The sequence below is a fragment of the Schistocerca americana genome, chromosome 3, assembly GCF_021461395.2.
Source record: "Schistocerca americana isolate TAMUIC-IGC-003095 chromosome 3, iqSchAmer2.1, whole genome shotgun sequence".
Taxonomy (NCBI): domain Eukaryota; kingdom Metazoa; phylum Arthropoda; class Insecta; order Orthoptera; family Acrididae; genus Schistocerca; species Schistocerca americana.
This window is the reverse complement of record NC_060121.1, coordinates 205,183,619-205,203,086: the sequence shown is the minus strand read 5'-3', so window position 1 is coordinate 205,203,086 and position 19,468 is coordinate 205,183,619. Positions and strand designations below refer to the sequence as shown.

The following is a 19,468-nucleotide window of genomic DNA, read 5'->3' as shown; positions in this document are numbered from 1 at the left end:
TTCTTGAATAGAGGCTTAACATCTGCATATTGTAGCCAGTCAGGAAATGTCCCAGTTACAATTGACTGGTTACACAAGTAACTTAGAATTGTACTAAACTCACAAGAACATGCCTTAATTAACTTTGTTGATATTTCATCGTACCCACTAGAATGCTTTGTTTTTAAAGATTTTATTATGGAAGTTATTTCTTTTGGTGAAGTGAGTGATATATTCATGTACTTGAAGCTATTTGTGAAGGCTAGTTTCAGATATTCAAGGGCATTATTTACTGATCCTGAAAGTCCCATTCTATCAGTAACAGATATACTTGTTAAATAGATTTGCCACACTATGCCCATCAGTTACTAATGTGTCATCTATCCTTAGTGCTATTTGCTCCTGTTCCTTTCTGGTTCTACCAGTCTGCTCTTTCACTATATCTCATATTGTTTTGATTTTGTTCCCTGACATTGCTATCTTCTTCTCGTAGTGCATTTGTTTAGACGTCTGAATTACTTTTTTTAATGTTTTACAGTATTCCTTGTATTTAGCTAAATCATCAGCATTGGAGCTATTCTTGGTCGACAGATACATTTTCCTTTTTGTCTTACAGGAAATCTTTATTCCTTGTGTAATCCATGGTTTTATTATAGACTTCTGTTTAATTTGAGTAACTTTTAGAGGAAAACAGTTTTCAAACATGGTACTGTCATTGTTCATGAATGTGTTATATTTTTCATTCATGTCATGAGCACTATAAACATCTTTCCAGTTCATATCTTTGAGCAGTTTTCTAAAACACTCAATTTTTGGTTGATTGACTACTCTCCTGTACTCAGATTTAGGAGTCTTGATAATCTGCTAAGAATTTACATCTAAAACAAGGAGCTGCATGTCGTGATCTGATAGTCCATTTATAACAGGTTTTATGATATGATATTGTTCCTTTGATTTGTCTATAAAAATGTTATTAGTGGCTGTCCTTGAGGATTTAGTGATCCTAGTTGGAAAGTTTACAGTGTGAGTTAGATTGAAAGACAACATTACTAACTACACTGAATGTTTACTGGAAGATTACATTAGAAAATCTGTATTAAAGTCACCAGCAATCAAAATTTCTTTGTTTCTTCCTGTTAAATAACCCAAGAGAGCTTCTAGATGATCTAAGAATAGATTATAATTTCCTGCAGGTGCTTGGTAAATAGTTATAATTATGTAGGATCTGTTATGGAACTCTACTTCTGTTGCACATGTTGTATTAACTTCATCATGCTATTTATTGGGTGCATCTCTCACAGGTTGTTATTTAGGTAAATGTTTTTGAGAACATCAGTTCTCAGTGTCCGAAGACTAGTAAGAAATATTGTTTGCCTTAATTTAAGCCATCAGGCGCATAATTGTCAGTGGTTTTAAAATTTTCTTATATGTGAAATAGACTTTGTTTCATAAAGACATTAGTAACAGATTCACTAAATTTTTGTGAGTTAATGTTCTTATTACCTAAAGTAATCAGGATTAAGATATTATTGTTCTAAAGGCATTTGTTGATACAATTGTTAAATAAAACGAGTGATAACAAAAGGGGTCCAGTCCTTGCTATTGTTTCCCAATTCCATAGTAGAAGAACGTTTCAAACTGATCTATACATAAATTTTGGGGTAGTGAATGTGCATATACATAGAGATAAATGCCAACGGTCTTCATCATTTACAGATGAGTACATTTAGGTGATGCAGATTTGTCTGTCAGGCTGAAGCAAATAATGAATATCTAACCGTCCTCCAATATTTATCGAAGAGGGGGAAAGATTCTAAAATTCCTTTCTTGCTATAGCTGATACTTTGACTTTGAGAATAAGTTATGACCGATAGGAAGTACACAAATCTCATTGTATCTCAAAGATTTGACTGTTACCAACTCAATATATTTTTGAAAACAATCTTCATACCTAAAAGTAATCATATTTTTATTAGCATCGGAAAAGCACGTGTTTTGAATATAATTAAATCAAAAGATTTAAAATAAGCTCGAAAATATTCACAAAACGAACTTGCATTCATGTATCAATAGGTTGGTACTGAAAATTTAAAATTTAAAATAGAATAAAAAGCTGTTCCATTGAAGAAGTCCCATTCGATTTCTGCAGAAACAACGAACAAAAAATTAGCTCTTTTGATACTCCCCTATGTGGAGAAACAGAAAGTAAACTTATCAAAGAAACGCGTGTCCTACTATGTACCTTCCTTTCTTGCTTACAAAATTTGTATCTGCTAGCGTCAAAGGATTTACTTCACTATTTTCATGACTGCTTTATTTCTATTTTTATTAAATAAAGCTATATTTATTAGGGTTGTTTGGGTGTAGTGTAACCCTGGTCCAACACTCGACAAGATGAAATGAGAAACTACCTAAAACAACCCTTCCATCGTCCGGTAGGAGAACCTAGGACTCAACCAATAGAATCTTCGTCTCCTCAATCTCATACGTAGTTCTGCAGTCATACCGAAAGGACTGCACTTTTGCTAACACGTTGCTTGTATGTAACACTGTATTAGAAATATTGCTGACTGTATTTCTGCGATGTTCTCAATAGGTGCGATTCCGTCAAGACAAATAACCTACCCGGAAATCACAGCCGCGACGAGGATACATTACAATAAATCGTGAATATCCTAATAACCAAACGAACCAAACTAAGTAGTGCTTGCTCATGCCATTTTTTGCTCGTTTCACTTGGCACTGCTAAATATGGGGTTTAGAACTATCACGGACAGCCACAATCAGGATAATAATTCTGTAAAGAATGAGGTGTCTTACATTCCAGTTGGGGCAAGTGACCCCCCCCCCCCCCTCCCTGTTACCTCCCGGCCCCTTCTGCTCCCCACTCTACCACCACCCATCCTCCCTTGAGGAAGACTATGCATGAGCCCTACGTTTTGTTACAAATAACGGAAGTATCTGCAAAAGTGGCCACGAGCGAAAAACGTATTTTATCACGATTGATACCATGAGCTTCTGTAGTGGTGGGCAAACCTTAAGGAGGAAATTAACTTTCTCATGTGTCGCTTCCAAATAACGTAACTCTACGAAACTTGGACCATACATAGAAAGAACTGCTAGTATAGTGCGGAAGATAACTGAAAGGAATGCTCAATGAGACAAACAGAAATGACACCTTTATTCAAAGAAAAATATTTAAATCACCGCAGTTCGTGATGGTCTCCTGGACATTACACAACGTTGAAGACGATTCTTAACAGGGTGCGTGTTCACCATCAACGGGAGTTTATTTAGTTTAGTTGTGTCATCTTCCGTAGATCATTTTCCCGATTATTCTATCGATATGATGTGGAACAAGTCACATTACAAGATGTATATACACACCTGGTAATATTAATATTACCGAAATTTTTACTTCTACACATGCAGTTCTGAAATAGAAACTCATCCATAGAATGGAATGAGTCGACCAAAAGAAATGATTTTAAGCTAGATTTAAAACTTGAGCTGCTACATGCCAGACATTTTATGTTGTTGGGCAAATGATCAAACATTTTTGTTGCTGAATGGTGTACTCCTTTTTGAGCAACTGACAGCTTCCATAACGGATAGGAAAGGTCATTTTTCTCTCTAGTGTTGTACTAATGAACATCATGTTCTTCTCAAATTGAGATGGATTATTTGCAACAAATTTCATTAGCGAATATATGTATTCTGATGGTGGCGTTAAAATACCTAACTTCTTGAAAAGGTGCCTTCATGACGTCCTTGGATGAACACCACAAATTATTCTCACTGCTCTCTTTTGTGCAAACAATACTTTCTGTCTAAGTGCAGAGTTACCCCAGAAAACTATTCCATACGACAGTATTGAGTGAAAATATGCAAAGTACGTCACGAGGCTGATGTGTTTATTACAAAGACTAGCGATTATTCGAAGAGCGAAAGCAGCTGAATTTAATTGTTTGAGAAGCACAGTAATAGGCTTCTTCCAGTTCAAGTTGACACCAATGTGAACACCCTAAAATATGGAGAAATCTACCCTGTTAACTGAGCCCCGTTCATGTGCTACATCAATTCTCGGTATGAATCTATTCGGTGTACAGAACTGGATATAGTGATTTTTTTCAAAATTAAGGAAGCGTCCGTTTTCTGAAAGTCACTTAATGATTCTTTGAAAGACATCCTTAACAATGTCTTCAGCTGCTTTTTCTGGAATGGTATTTATTATAACACTCGTGTCATCTGCAAAATGTACTAGTTCCGCTTGCTGAATGTTAAGTGAGGGGTCATTCACATGAATATGAAACAGCAGAGGACCTAAAATTGATCACTGTGGGACTCCCTTTGTGATAACTCTCAATTCACTAGAATTTATCACCCTCCCAGCATCATTTGTGCTATTCGGCACAACATTTTGCTTTCTGTTCATTAAGTATGATTCAACCCAGCCTTCAATTCCATAAAACCTGAGTGATTACTTTGCAAGGTGCTCCGACGCTAGCCACTTAAGTTGGTTGTGGGAGAGAGTCCTACTCTTCCACCACCGTGGTTGACAGCTGCTGGATGATGGCTGGTGCACGCGGAGGTGCTGAAGTACGTTTCCTCGACGCATCCCACACCCTTGCGATTCGACTACAATCGGGGGAAGGGAAGGTCAGTATGTTCGACAAATATTCTCTCAGTGCAAGCGCTCTTCCGTCAGTGCAGATCTATGCGGTCGCGTATTGTTATCCATAGAAAATGGTTCATACTGTTTTACCCCATTTCTGTGTCATTGCCAACGAATGCATCGATTTTGTATCATTTTAGAGTTCTGAACTTTTAAGGACGTAGTGGCATTTGGGCTCGTCAACTGTGAGCTATATTACGAATCATCTATGTATTTTAAAGTTTTAGGGTTGGTAACATTCTGCACTTACCATTGCAGGCTACGACCAGTGTTGATTCAAGGAAAGTGATCTGCTCTCACAAAAGACAATTTATCAGTTTGTCAGCGCCGAATGCACCATTGAAAAGATTCACATAGGGAAGGAATTCAGTGTTACAATAATACTGACCAGTGAGTGTACTGTGTTCAGTGCTACGCCTGCCAGCACCGTAACGCCTGGACAACCAAGCGATCATGTTCGACGTACTCCCACATGGCGAGAGGTAGGAATACGTAAGGCACCCACGATCATTGTCGGACAGAGTCGTTTCGTTGGTCCAGGTCTTGCGATATGGAAAAGCATGATGTTACGTGGGCGTACTGACTTCCAAGTCTTTGAACACAATAGGCCTACACTCACGGGCACTGTACTCCAACCAATCGCATCTTTTCAGTGTTGCATTCGGCGCTGACTTCATTTTGGGGGATGACAATGTGCCCTTAGAACGAGAGGACATTTAGTGAATGAACTGGCCTGCCCGTTCTCCTTCTTAAATCCCAACGAGCACGTACCAGATGAGTTTGGGTAGATGTATTGTAGCAGCACGTCCTCATGCACCAGACTATTTAGCAACTGTCAACGGAGGAATGGTCACAAGAACTATTTTTAAATCTTTAACAAAATGATTCAACAGCTTAAAATATGCCGAAACGTCTTATTTATCCATGGCATAGGCAGCAAACAAATGCATTAGCTTTCCAGTTTTAGTTAAATTTTTTGGTTTATATGAGTTTCTATGATTTACATCTCTCGCTATGTGTGCTTGAACTGTCTGTAGCCAGTCCCGTATCCTGCTTAAGTACTGTCGACTTGGCCTGAAAGCAAACGGATATATGTCTCAGGCGTCAAAGACATCAACTACGTTCAACCATTCATCTCCTATGCTTTTATAGCAATTCATTGCAAGAAATATTTTGCGAAGTTATTCTCCCTATCGTCTCCCACACTAGGAGGATTCCTCCATTAACGTCCTGAGAAAAAATATTTATGCTGTGATCCTCCTGTCTGGTTGGTCGAATTATATATCAGCAACTTTCATATCTGTTCCCCAACACCCTCATTACCCTGGCTTAAAGAACCCTCCCCCCCCCCCCCCCCACACACACACACACAAACAAGCTTCAACAACATTCCTCACTGAATGTATGGAAGCATTATTTGTAAATATACTTAGTTTCTCTGTGTTTTGGTTTTGTGTAATTGGCAGCTCTCTTCGAGTGCTGCGTTTACTTTGCAAATATCTGCAGCTGTGCACCGAGCCAACAACATACATTGTGTGCACATTTGGCCCATATGGTAAAAAAAAGTATATTGTAACATTTCCTCCTACCTATCCTTCATGATCCATCTCAGTAAATCGAAATGTCGTGTGACTAGGGCCTCCCGTCAGGTTGACCGTTCGCCGGGTGCAAGTCTTTTGATTTGACGCCACTTCGGCGACTTGCTCGTCGATGGGGATAAAATGATGATGATTAGGACAACACCCAGCCCCTGAGCGGAGAAAATCTCCGACCCAGCCCATTCTGTCGCACTGACCACACAGCTAATGGGGGCGGACACCCATCTCAGTACAAATGCACTAATCCTCAAATCCTGCCACAACTCGTCAGAAGTCACGAGAATTTGGGAAGGGCTACATTCGAGGAGTCCGGCTCCACACTTGAACGATTGCTATGTCTGACTGCAGTGTGGAGGATCTGTTTTCAGTTCCTGGGATGATCAACGTTTTGACCTATGTGGAGTGACTACCATTCATCTCTTTATACTTTGGTTGGTGAAGGCGGATCAAAGCTGCACTGTTATAATTGCTGGAGTCTCATCCGAAATGTTCTTCTGCAGTTGTTGAAGACGGTGCCACTGACAGATCAGGTGACCTGGGTGGCCGGCTAGGGCGACAGCTGGACTGCAGGTCATGTCGAGCATTCGTCCACGTGATCGACGTTATTTGCATGTCTCTTGCCTCAGGCGTCGGGTTTATTTGGTAGGACTCTGAAGAATTCTCTGATGAACTGCAACCACGTTTCAGATTGTTTTTGACTTATTCGAAACAGATCCTGTCTGACGCTATTTCCGGACTAAGTGTTGCACGGCCCTCTTTGCTGGCACTTTGACGCTATTAAACTTTTCAGGGAACGGCTGACCTTATCGTTTCCGTGACTTTGGTGTCACGTACCTTTTCACAACGAACACCTGCTGCTCCACTGTGTGTACCATCATCCCCTTTGCAATGCTCCACTCACACTGACACAGGTCGCTTTACGCCCTGAACCGGTGCGAATCACGTTGCTGGCGCACACGTGGTGTGCGCGTCATGGGTTGTGGTTCTATGCATGCATTCACGTTCAATAGCATCTGCTCATTCAGGCCACTTTCATTTGCCCCTCCCTATATAAAAAATGGTATAACAGCCTATAAATTCGCCGCTGAGGAAAGTTATCGAGTGGAACTGGAGTAACAATTTCACTTTCAGTTACTAACATTACGTTCCACATTGTCTCCAACTGAGCAGATGGTTCACTTCCAGTTATTTCATTTCTCACGAGATTTTCATCTAATGTCTTCCTCATTCCATCAATAGCACTGTCTCAATGAAACTGAAATCTACAGGTCAACACTATGTACGAACATTAGTGATTAAATGTGTTATAAATAAGATCTCACTGAAAAAAAAAACAACGTAAGGACAATTCAGATGCTGTTACTGTGGCGAACATTTTTCGTCTCATGAAATTAACATGTATTTATTCAAGGGTACTATAGACTGATAATTATATGTGCTTTCAATACAGTGTTCACTCACGATTTATTTTATTCCTTCTAAATGTTAATACTAAAATTAGACATTAATATTTAAATGTATCTGGTAACTTGTCAATGTATTTTGTTCAATATTAACTTTAATTATCTTATGTAAATGAAGTTATATGCCCTACAGGCAGTATGTTAAAGAAAGATCTAGTGTATGTAAAGAGGATAGGAGAAGTATTCTGAAACTATAACATAAGGAGGAGAGGGAGAAAAAGATGCAGTAATGAGAATAAATTAAAGTGAAGCTGTTTTGGATAAACTGCATACATAGTAAAGAATGTTATCAGACATAGAGTAATGGCATCTTGACGGAACACGCTCGCGATCCTGTAATCGAACATCATGTACGTAAGTATTCAGAGATCGTGAGACCGGTTCAAGAAAACTAGCATGCCTACTAACAGAAGAAGAAAAAGACGTAATTTTCGGGTAAAGAGTTGAAGAGGAGAAGAGAAGGGAAGAAATCAATAGCTGTTGTATGTCAGATAAGAAGCACAGAGTGTTAACTGGATTGAAATTTGTCTGTCAGGAGAAATGTACGGGTATGAACTGTGTTTACGAAGCGTTAAGTTACGAGAAGCGCTGTTGAATGAGGTGGAAGATGAATTTGGACTATATAGCCCAGAAGCAATGTTACATTAAAAGTAACTGTGTGTGAGAATCTGTAAATGACATATGCATTTTCATCTGTAACAAACTGTTCAGCTCTATGTAGATTTAACTGTGAAAGGATAACACATGTGTTAGTGGAAGTTTAAATAAAAGTAAACTTTACCCGTCAAACATTTCTGTTGGCCAGTGTATTTTTGTCATAAACAGTTTGTGTTTAATCCGTATGCAGCATCTGAATTCCATCTAGAAGTTGTTCCCTCGAGAAATTACAACATTTCTGTTCGCTAAATTGGTTTATGGAACTGTGCGTTACACAATAGACTTTTCAGTTAATCTATTAAATACCTTATTTTTCGGTTTGTAAGATGGTAAGGACTATGAAACGCGCCTTAATCTTTAAGCATTTTTAAATTAATATTTCTACGTTTTTCACTATTAGAGTTCAAAGCAACACTAAAAATCTTCTTAGTTTCTAAAAACGAACTGACCTTTAAAATCCCTGAAAGTCGTACTTAGCTGGCCGGTGTGGCCGTGCGGCTCTAGGCGCTTCAGTCTGGAACCGCGCGACCGCTACGGTCGCAGGTTCGAATCCTGCCTCGGGCATGGATATGTGTGATGCCCTTAGGTTAGTTAGATTTAAGTAGTACTAAGTTCTAGGGGACTAATGACCGCAGATGTTAAGTCCCATAGAGCTCAGAGCCAAAGTCGTACTTTCTTCTTCTTCTTCTTCCTCTTCGTCGTCGCAGTCATTGTTGTCCGCTTCGTATAAAAGATGTTTTCGCTGCCACAGAGAGCGTTACTTACGCCACACTTCTTGAAAGATTTAGCAATAATAACCTTGACCATGATTGTTTCATCCATTTACACACTTGTTTGAGTGTGTCCCGTTAAAGCTCCCTTCAGCGTTAATTCATGATGGCTTTCATCCATCATCCATTTGTTCCATTCCTCTCTTACACATACTTTAAATGGTTTATTTATAGAGACATCAAGAGACTGCAATTGCAAAGTAACTTCTTCTGAAATAACAACAAGCTCAGTGTTTCCCTTTCTCAGTTTCCGTTTCACAGAATTTTGTAAATGACTACTAAACTAATATAGCACAAGAAGAGAACTAGTCTTCAATAAAGCACCTTTAATTCTCTTCCACACTCTCTTCATCCATAATTTCATACAGGACTCGTCCATCCACGCCTTGTCATGTACGTGAACAAGAACACCTGGCGGTATTTCAGAAGGTTTTGACATTGTTTCGCACTTGAAAATGATCACTGGATTAAGTTCAGCACCGTCAGCACAGCATGAAAGGACAACAATGTAGTGCATAATGAGATTTTCACTCTGCAGTGGAGTGTGCGCTGATATGAAACTTCCTGGCAGATTAAAACTGTGTGCCCGACCGAGACTCGAACTCGGGACCTATGCCTTTCGCGTGCAAGTGCTCTACCATCTGAGCTACCGAAGCACGACTCACGCCGGGTACTGACAGCTTTACTTCTACCAGTACCTCGTCTCCAACCTTCCAAACTTTACAGAAGCTCTCCTGCGAAACTTGCAGAACTAGCACTCCTGAAAGAAAGGATATTGCGGAGACATGGCTTAGCCACAGTCTGGGGGATACTTCGGTAGCTCAGATGGTAGAGCACTTGCCCGCGAAAGGCATAGGTCCCGATTTCGAGTCTCGGTCGGGCACACAGTTTTAATCTGCCAGGAAGTTTCATATCAGCGCACACTCCGCTGCAGAGTGAAAATCTCATTCTGGAAACGTCCCCCAGGCTGTGGCTAAGCCATGTCTCCGCAATATCCTTTATTTCAGGAATGCTAGTTCTGCAAGTTTCGCAGAAGAGCTTCTGTGAAGTTTGGAAGGTTGGAGACGAGGTACTGGCAGAAGTAAAGCTGTGAGTACCGGGCGTGAGTCGTTCTTCGGTAGCTCAGATGGTAGAGCACTTACCCGCGAAAGGCATAGGTCCCGAGTTCGAGTCTCGGTCGAGCACACAGTTTTAATCTGCCAGGAAGTTTCATATCAGCGCACACTCCGCTGCAGAGTGAAAATCTCATTATGGAATAAAATTTTAACTAGTAGCCTGCTACGGAAACCTTGGAAAGTAAATTCAAGTCATCTACAAACAACACAACTAACACTGTCTATTCAAATGGCTCTGAGCACTACGGGACTCAACTGCTGTGGTCATAAGTCCCCTAGAACTTAGAACTACTTAAACCTAACTAACCTAAGGACAGCACACAACACCCAGCCATCACGAGGCAGAGAAAATCCCTGACCCCGCCGGGAATCGAACCCGGGAACCCGGGCGTGGGAAGCGAGAACGCTACCGCACGACCGCGAGATGCGGGCTAACACTGTCTATACAGCAGCAGTAATCTTTCTCGTAGGTATTTGAGATATGGCTTCTGTATATGTACACTTAGGTACACGTTCGTCGCATGTGAAGTTTTAGGCGATCTATCACTGTTTTCACATTGTGCCTAGAGGTACAGGGATTAACGTAATGATGCGAATGTTTCATAGTTCTAATGAAAAATGAAAGAGATACACTGCCAAGTAATTGAGAACAATTTCATCAATTGCATAGCTAACTATTATGAGCACATGGTAACCGATTCCGTCATATACGAGGGGCGTTTGAAAAGTCCGTGCAAAAATAAAAACTACTTTCGTGTTTGGGGTAAACCTTTTTTATTTTTCGACATAGACTGCTTTTAGACTTTTACACTTCGTCCAACGCTGTTCTAGTTTGTTGATCCATTCCGAATAATAGAAATTGTCCAAGTCTGCAAAATAGCTGTTAGTTGCTGCAATCACATCCTCGTTTGAATAAAATATTTGTCCCGCCAGCAATTTCTTCAAATTGGGGAACAAATAGTAGTCCGAGGGAGCCAGGTGTGGACAATAGGGGGGATGCGAAACGAGATGGGATCCTATTTCCATTAATTTTGCGACCACAACTGCTGAGGTGTGTGCTCGTGCATTGTCTTGATGGAAAAGGACTATTTTGCGGTCCTATCGCCGGCTTTTTTCTTGCACCTCGGTTTTCAAACGGTCCAGTAACGACGAATGATATGTACCTGTAATAGTTTTACACTTTTCTAGATAGTCGATGAGGATTATCCCTTGCGAATCCCAAAAGACAGTCGCCATAACCTTTCCGACAAAAGGAATGGTCTTCGCCTTTTTGGTGCAGATTCTCCCTTGGTAACCCATTGTTTGATTGTCCTTTGCTCTCAGGAGTATAGTAATGTATCCATGTTTCATCTACAGTGACGAAACGTCGCCTAAAGTCCTGCGGATTCTTCCTGAACGGCTGCAAACCATCCTTGCAACACTTCACACGATTTCGTTTTTGGTCAAGCGTGAGCAATCGTGGAACCCACCCTGCGGATAGCTTTCTCATGTCCAAATGTTTATGCAAAATATTATGCACCCGTTCATTCGAGATGCCCACAGCACTAGCAATCTCAGGTACCCTAACTCTTCTGTCATCCATCACCATATCATGGATTTTATCTAAGGTTTCTGGAGTCGTAACCTCTACAGGGCGTCCAGAACGTTCAGCAGCCCTTGTGCCCATATGGCCACTCCGAAAATTTTGAAACCACCTATAAACGGTTCTAATCGAAGGTGCAGAGTCACCGTAATGTTTATCAAGCTTCTCTTTAGGCTCCTGAGGCGTTTTGCCTTTCATAAAGTAATGTTTGATCACCTCACGAAATTCCTTTTCGTCCATTTTTTGACAACCACTCGACTTCCTTGATTCACACGAATGCCAAACACAAAGAAATTGACCAATATGGCTGAAACTTTGTGTGCGTTCTTTCCATAGATGCTACTAACTAAACATGTGCTCGACATGAGCCGTTGGTGCCACCTCTCAGAAATTGCACGGACTTTTCCAACGCCCCTCGTACTGCGAAGAGATAGTGAGGACTTGAGAGTAGTTTCTGTTTATTTGATAAAAAGGTAGAAGGTGCAAGAACGTTCAGTCAAGTCATTAGAGAATAATTAGCGGCGTTTTAGCAAATCCATTGATTATACTCTGCATACCGTGTGTCCAGCACAGTTACGATACACCTTGTCCCGAGGCCCACGAGAAAAACAGTCTGCGGCGCGAACGTCACAACACGTGACACTGCAGGTCTTACTAGTGCAGGCAGCCGTCTCCGGCGGGGATCGAGTAACTATTTTAGACGAGTTTAATAATTCCCAACTGCTTGTTTAAACGCATGCAAGTTCTCAATAGCACACGACAAAATTAAAACCTTTAGTGGGTACATTTTCAGCTAAATATTGATTTTCCAAGGGCCTTGCACGGAGCCGAGCGTTCGCCTAGGAGCCGACTAGTGTGACGTCACATGTTCGTTGCAGGACCCGTATTTCTCGTTGGCACCGCCTTCTCCAAATATTCGCGAAATTAACAAAAAGAACTGCCAACACGAATCTTTACGTTGTTGGCACAGTTTAGACACAGACGTAGGACAAGAATATCACTATGACGCCGTGCACAACACTCACCTGATGCCTCCCCTCGAGGTTCCGTAGTTTAGAGTGACGTCACCGTGCCTCCAGGTAACAGCCTGTCTGCGGCGCGCTACGCACGACAGCTGGATGGTGCTGTTGGGCTCGTAGTACTTGTCGCTCAGCGGTCGGCCGCGCTCGTCCACGATCTCCACCTCGGGTGCTGCCAACAGCAGTACAGAAACACGTTTAGCACGCTTCAGATTCTTCCGAGTTCACTTTGTTGTAAATGTTTACCTCCACCTTCCAGGTTCACCTTGCAAGACAACGTTTAGCTCCGTTATACGTCATATCGAATCTAGCAACTAAAATGTACAATCACGAAATAATAAATTCCGATTACACTCAAATGATTATTGCCAAATCACTCGGAATTTGGCATTTTCGCCCGCATCTCGTGGTCGTGCGGTAGCGTTCTCGCTTCCCACGCCAGGGTTCCCGGGCTCGATTCCCGGCGGGGTCAGGGATTTTCTCTGCCTCGTGATGGCTGGGTGTTGTGTGATGTCCTTAGGTTAGTTAGGTTTAAGTAGTTCTTAGTTCTAGGGGACTGATGACCTAAGATGTTAAGTCCCATAGTGCTCAGAGCCATTTGAACCATTTTTTTTTGGCATTTTCACATCCGTATAACTGAATATATAGTTCTCCTTTTTATAAAAGTCTTAATACCTTTACAACGGAATAAAGGGAGTGTTGGCAGTAGCTGTAATGATGCCCTTCAGGCTAACATTATTTGATATATGGAAATTAATTCTCAGAGTTTTAAGGGACAAGGAAATGTGAAAGAAATGGAATGAAATGAGCGAATGACATCGTTGGCCGGGAGGCCCCTAGTCGGGGAAGTTCGGCCGCCATTGCAAGTCTTATTTTATTCAACGCCACATTGGGCGACTTGCATGCCGGTGATGAGGATGAAACGATGATGAGGACAACAACCAGTCCCCGAGCGGAAAAAATCTCCAACCCGACCGCGAATCGAACCCGGGCCCGCTTGCATGTGAGGCGAACACGTTACCACATTTTTTTTTTTTTTTTAGTAATCTCATTTTGCTAGTTTTTATTCGTTGTATCTGCTCGGGGCGGACGTCGCTAGCCACCCGTTTCAGTTCGTCGTTGATCCATTAATTCAGTTTTTTTATTACAGAGGGCAGCTAACCCTCTGACCGAACACGCTGAGTTACCGTGCCGGCACCACCCAGCTAAGCAGGCAGACTGAGAATTGGAAGAACAATGAAATGAGAAACTGCCTCCTAAGACATTGTTGATTGTGTTGTGAAGTGAAAATGCCTCTTCCGCTTATGACAGAGGGTGTAACGCGTAATCTGTGATGCGAGGGTAACTAACATACAAAACCTACGTAAGAGGTATGGGAAAAATGTAATGGTGGGACGGTTGCGTGATTCGACAATGAGCTGAGGTGCTTCCCTGGAGCCCTTGTGCATCGACTTCGAAGGAAGTAGGACTGGTAGATGTCACAACAGAGCTTTGGATTAGCGCCGCTAACCTGTTGCAGTAGTCTTCCTATAAAATACACAGTATATGAAAATGAATGTGGGTGGGTAAAGCTTTTTATAAGCAAGACAGCGGCTCAGGTGTGGGGAAGTAATGAAGGTACACCGTGGTTTGGCTTCTTGTGTCTTGAGAAGATTTATATTTTTGAGGGACATCAAAAGCATTAGATTGTAACGGCCTTGCCGCAGTGGATACGCCGGTTCCCGTCAGATCACCGAAGTTAAGAGCAGTCGGACGTGGCCGGCATGCACTGTTGCCAGTTTTCGGGGTACACTCAGCCTCGTGATGCCAATTGAGGAGCTACCTCGACTAAATAGTAGCGGCTCCAGTCAAAGAAAAGCATCGTAACGACCGGGAGAGCGATGTGCTGACCACACGCCTCTCCTGTCTGCATCCTTATCTTAGGATGACACGGCTGTCGGATGGTCCCCATGGGCCACTTGTGGTCTGAAGACGGAGTGCTGAGTGCAAGCATTTTGATATGACCGTAGTATGAGGCAGTTAAAGTCTGCTATATGTTTTTTAGGAGATGTAAATATTGAAATATTAGGCAGTGGATGCTATGGCTACTGTCTGAACTGTGACAGGATTTATGTTTTGCTACTGGTACCAAAATTAAAGTCCTAAGTTAGTGGTAACCACAGGACGGTATGAAAGAGCGAGCGAAGATTGAGGAAGAATACAGGAGAAGATGAATGGAAGAACATTGCGTGCAGTATGGTGATACCATTTTTAACTAACGAAAAATTTTCGAGTGATAAATCTAGTTGAAAATTGATAGATTTTGTCTGGGATCAGGTACGCCATTCGCTTAAAAAACGAACATCAAGACAGCTGAGCGAATGATTTGTGATGATCGTTGTGCTGGAGCTGATGTTATTGGGTATGAGCTGAACGTTAACCACGGTTCAGAATCTGAAATCTTACATGAATATTTAAACTATCGCAAAGTTTAAGCTCGTTAAGCAGCAAATCAAGCAACACACATACACCAAGTGGAACGTTTAGAAATACCGAAATTGCATTTGAAGTTTTTGAAACGGAAGGAGAGGACTGTCTCAGTTACGTAACCACCGATAAGACGTGGGTCCATCACTAAGGGTCTGTCACTAGGAAATGACAAGAGTATGCTGTGAAACAATACATCTTCGCTCACAGTAAAAAATTCCAAACAACGCTTTTACAAGAAAGTTATTATTAATAGTGTTTTGGGTTGAGAAATGTCCACATCTGTTTCATCATGCTTCCAATGATCAAACATTGCACAATGACATCTACAGTGGAGTGCTAAGAGATGCCAGGAGTAATACCTTTATTTGCATCAACACAAATGTTTCCCTTTTTAAGCAATATTAAGGCAACTATATTTAATACATAGTAAAGTATTACAACGATGGTCCCTGTACAACTAAACTAGTAGTATGTGTTAGGAGAGTTTATGCTGCAGTTGATGGTATATGTAAACTTTTTCTCGATTAAGCTTTCCATGTTTATCGTTTGTCTATTAATAATCGATATACTTGCCCTAAAAACTAATGTCGTAGGTCTGATGAGGGATACATTACAGCAAATTGTTTCCAAACGGGCTTGTGCGTCTGTACGCACAGTAGATTAGGGTTGAAACTGGTTTGGTGTTCATCAATTTTCTGTTCATGTTGTGGCCGTGATCTTTGGAGGAGATAAACTGAGAAACAATGAATGCACTGGGTGAAGATACACTGCCAAACTGAAAAAGTTCTGCACTCAGAACGGAAGGAAGAAACGAAGTGACATGGTATTGACGTTATTTCAGTAATTAAAAAATCTAGATAATGTACAAAGAACTTGGCTGTGTGAGGCCACACATCAGTATGACGTTGCAACCCCTTTGGTGTGGCTGCATGCGCTAATTCGGTTGGGCAGGGTGTCATTAGGCAAATGGAACCTGAGACAAGCTGGCCTACAACTTTGAATAACTAGTTTTTGACATTCCAGATTGACGTCTGAACTGGTTCAATACATGTTCTATAGCGGGACTCATACATGTTCTATGGATCTTGATACCATAGGGAGTACCTCAACATCATGAATACATCATACGTTTGTTTGCATGATCATCTTCCGCAGCAGCTGTTAAAATCAGTTACTATTCCTTATCCATCTTGAGCTTACTGCAGTTTAATTAAAGAGAATTACACCAGATGCGTTTCGCTTTTATTTGTAAAGCATCTTCCGTGGTTATTCTTCTAATTGGATACATGCATTTGTTCATTTTGGTTGTTTTAGGCTGAAACCAGCGTTTTGTTTATATAGCTGGTGTGCAAGTTATTTACGGTATTTCTTGACATATTCTACTTATACCATATTTGCTAGCAGTGGTCTGCGTCGAAAGACTTCGCTTCATATACGCACTTGGAAGTTTTTGCCATTCTGCACTATTTATTGCGCTGGATTCACTTCAGTTTTACAAACTGTTTTTCGCTCTTTACATCAACAGTTTTTATGTCTGTTCGTTTGTTTCGTTCACGTTGTTTTTGTGAGTGTTGCCAACCTTTGAAACTACTTCTGTGTGTGTGTGTGTGTGTGTGTGTGTGTGTGTGTGTGTGTGTATAAATGGGTGACATTGTCTTGTACGTTAGGTAGAGATGTGATGAGAGGAGATTGGAGGGGGTTGAGGTTGTTTGCAATTTTTTTTTAGGGGGGGGGGGGTTATTGCTTGGATGGTGATTTCTGTGGTGATGTTAACGGCAGCCTACGCCTGAGACGGGGATTCTTTAATCTGGCTGCCGATTGTCGTAGAATGTTGCAGGAAGTCCATTACGTCAGCTTGGATGGCAGGAGCAGATGTGAAGGTGTCACGATGTGCTTGCTACACAATACAGCTGCCATCACTTGTTTTGATAAGGCATAGTCGACCGAAACCTTGAGGACGAGTACGCCTGCCCTCTTTAATCACATGGGGCGAATGCATCATAAATTTGCATATTGTACGATTCGACCAACCGATTAAATGGAGAGACACAATGAGGCCCCTTTGAAACTTTACATACTGACAACGCTGTTTCTCACGAGTACGTGACCACTCCGTGTTCTTGATAGTTGTCAGTAGACATCTGATTCTGCTCGCGTCCCTTATGTTAATATAGCCTACCAAGAGTGATAATAACACTCAATATGAACAACACTAACGAACTCTGGTGGCCAATCTGTCACAGAGAACAGATCTCTAATCACTTACATATTCTCCCTGTACTACTTTACATTGACTTCCGATCATGCATTTCGGGTGCGTCACTTTTTCTCTCAGACGGTATAATTTTTTAAGATTAAACTTTGCAATAAAAAGAGACTAGTTTACAAGAAAGATATGATAGCGATGTTAAGTTTGCCGAAGTTCGTAATGTGAATGGCACGACAAACTAAGCAATCTAACATACGATATAATTTGATGACTCTTATGTTACCAGATCCGAGTTCTCTTCCGGTAGAACATTATTGACTGATTTCACGTTATTATTTTTAGTTCATCTGCAAATCCTTTTAAACTTCTCAGTTACAATATCATCTCATATTTGTCTCGTATTCTAGTATTTACTAACTGAGTCTGCCGTTTTACGATCAGCTGATAGGAAGGAACGAGAAGCCTTGTTTCAATTTTTTAAAATTTAGTGCAGATCACTGTTTTCTCAACATGCTCTACCACTCTTGGCAGGCGTAGGATGTTTTACCTTATGAACAGCTGTTACTTCAGGTACCTTTCGCGCTGCCACACAGGGCAGTCACCTCTCCTTGAAACAGTAGTGTGGTGCCTGTGCTACGTGTCACGCCCAGCTATCGATCGGAGGGCCGCTATAGCCGCCGTGGAATGCAGCACAAAAGCTACGCATTCTTCCCTACGGATTACCAAAGCCTCCAAGTCCTGCAAGAATCCTTTGTCTCACGCTCTGCCAAGGGCTTCTGGAACTGCAGGCTGGCTCTTGGGTGTCCGCTGTAGTATAAAAACGTATTCGCGAATGTAGAAAATTCATTGTACCATTGGTCTCTCATAAACGTCGTTTGGCTAGCGTACTTTTTTTATCAATATACCTCATGCATAAGGAGTTACTACTGCTAATACTACATCAAGTTATAGTTTCACTGATGGATTACTATTTCTGCTAATGTAGAGCACATACACTTTCTGGACATTAATATGCGAAGTGTTCATCCTTGGCGGCTAGATGTCTGTTGTTCGACTATTGCATGTATTAAACCGGAGGCCTAGAAACGACAGAGAGGCTTCGTCCCGCCATAGACCTCAGTGCTTCTCAGCCCCAAAACAGGCCACCCAGTACCCCCCGCCCCGGGAAACGTCTCATACCAGACGAGTTTAACCCTAAATGTGGTAGATTAATGTTGGTGTACACGTAAGTGGAAATGGTGTTCGTGCAGCAGTCGCTGACACAGTGTAACTGAGGCGGAATAAGGGGAACCAGCCCGCATTCGCCGAGGTAGATGGAAAACCGTCTTAAAAACCATACACAGGCTGCCTGGTATACCGGACCTCGACAGTAATCCGCCAGGAGGATTCGTGCAAGGAACCGGCACGCCTTCCCACTCGGGAAGCAGCTCGTTAGACCGCGCGGCTAGCCGGGTGGGCCTGCTCGACTTTTTTTTTTTCATCTACTGATGCATAGTAGTTGTGCTAACTGGACTGCTAGTACAATTTCGGAACTCAGGAGTGATGTCTTCTGCTGATTTCGTGCGATTTATTGCGTGTTTCTGCTTCACAGCCATATTACCAACAATCGACTTGGGCACCTTTAGAAGGGTTGAAATGTCCCTGGTGGACAGTGACTAGTGACCGAAATGTTATGAAGTTACTGCTTCTCTCCTGACATCACCACACACCCTATTTTCTTTTATACTAAGGGGTTCGCGTCCTGTGACATTTGCAGATGAATTCCGCATTACATAAGGGTGTCTGCATACTTTTGAACACGTGGTATAAGATTGCTTTCAATTAGGCTTCAACATAGTGCACAAGAGCTAGCAGATATCATCATTCGATGTACTAATTCATCAGGAAACAAAGGACGACATTGCCTTACCGTGGTCCCGAAATGAACCCCTT

At 41.7% G+C, this 19,468-nt stretch overlaps 1 protein-coding gene across 1 annotated transcript in view; it reads right to left on the bottom strand.

Annotated features, from left to right (window-relative positions):
• The window catches only part of LOC124607385, a 445,395-nt gene that overhangs the window by 67,590 nt on the left and 358,337 nt on the right, over nt 1-19,468 (bottom strand). The window contains exon 5 of the mRNA XM_047139701.1: nt 12,865-13,030. Coding sequence (XP_046995657.1) covers nt 12,865-13,030 — 166 coding nt within the window. The remainder of the gene's footprint in view (nt 1-12,864; nt 13,031-19,468) is intronic.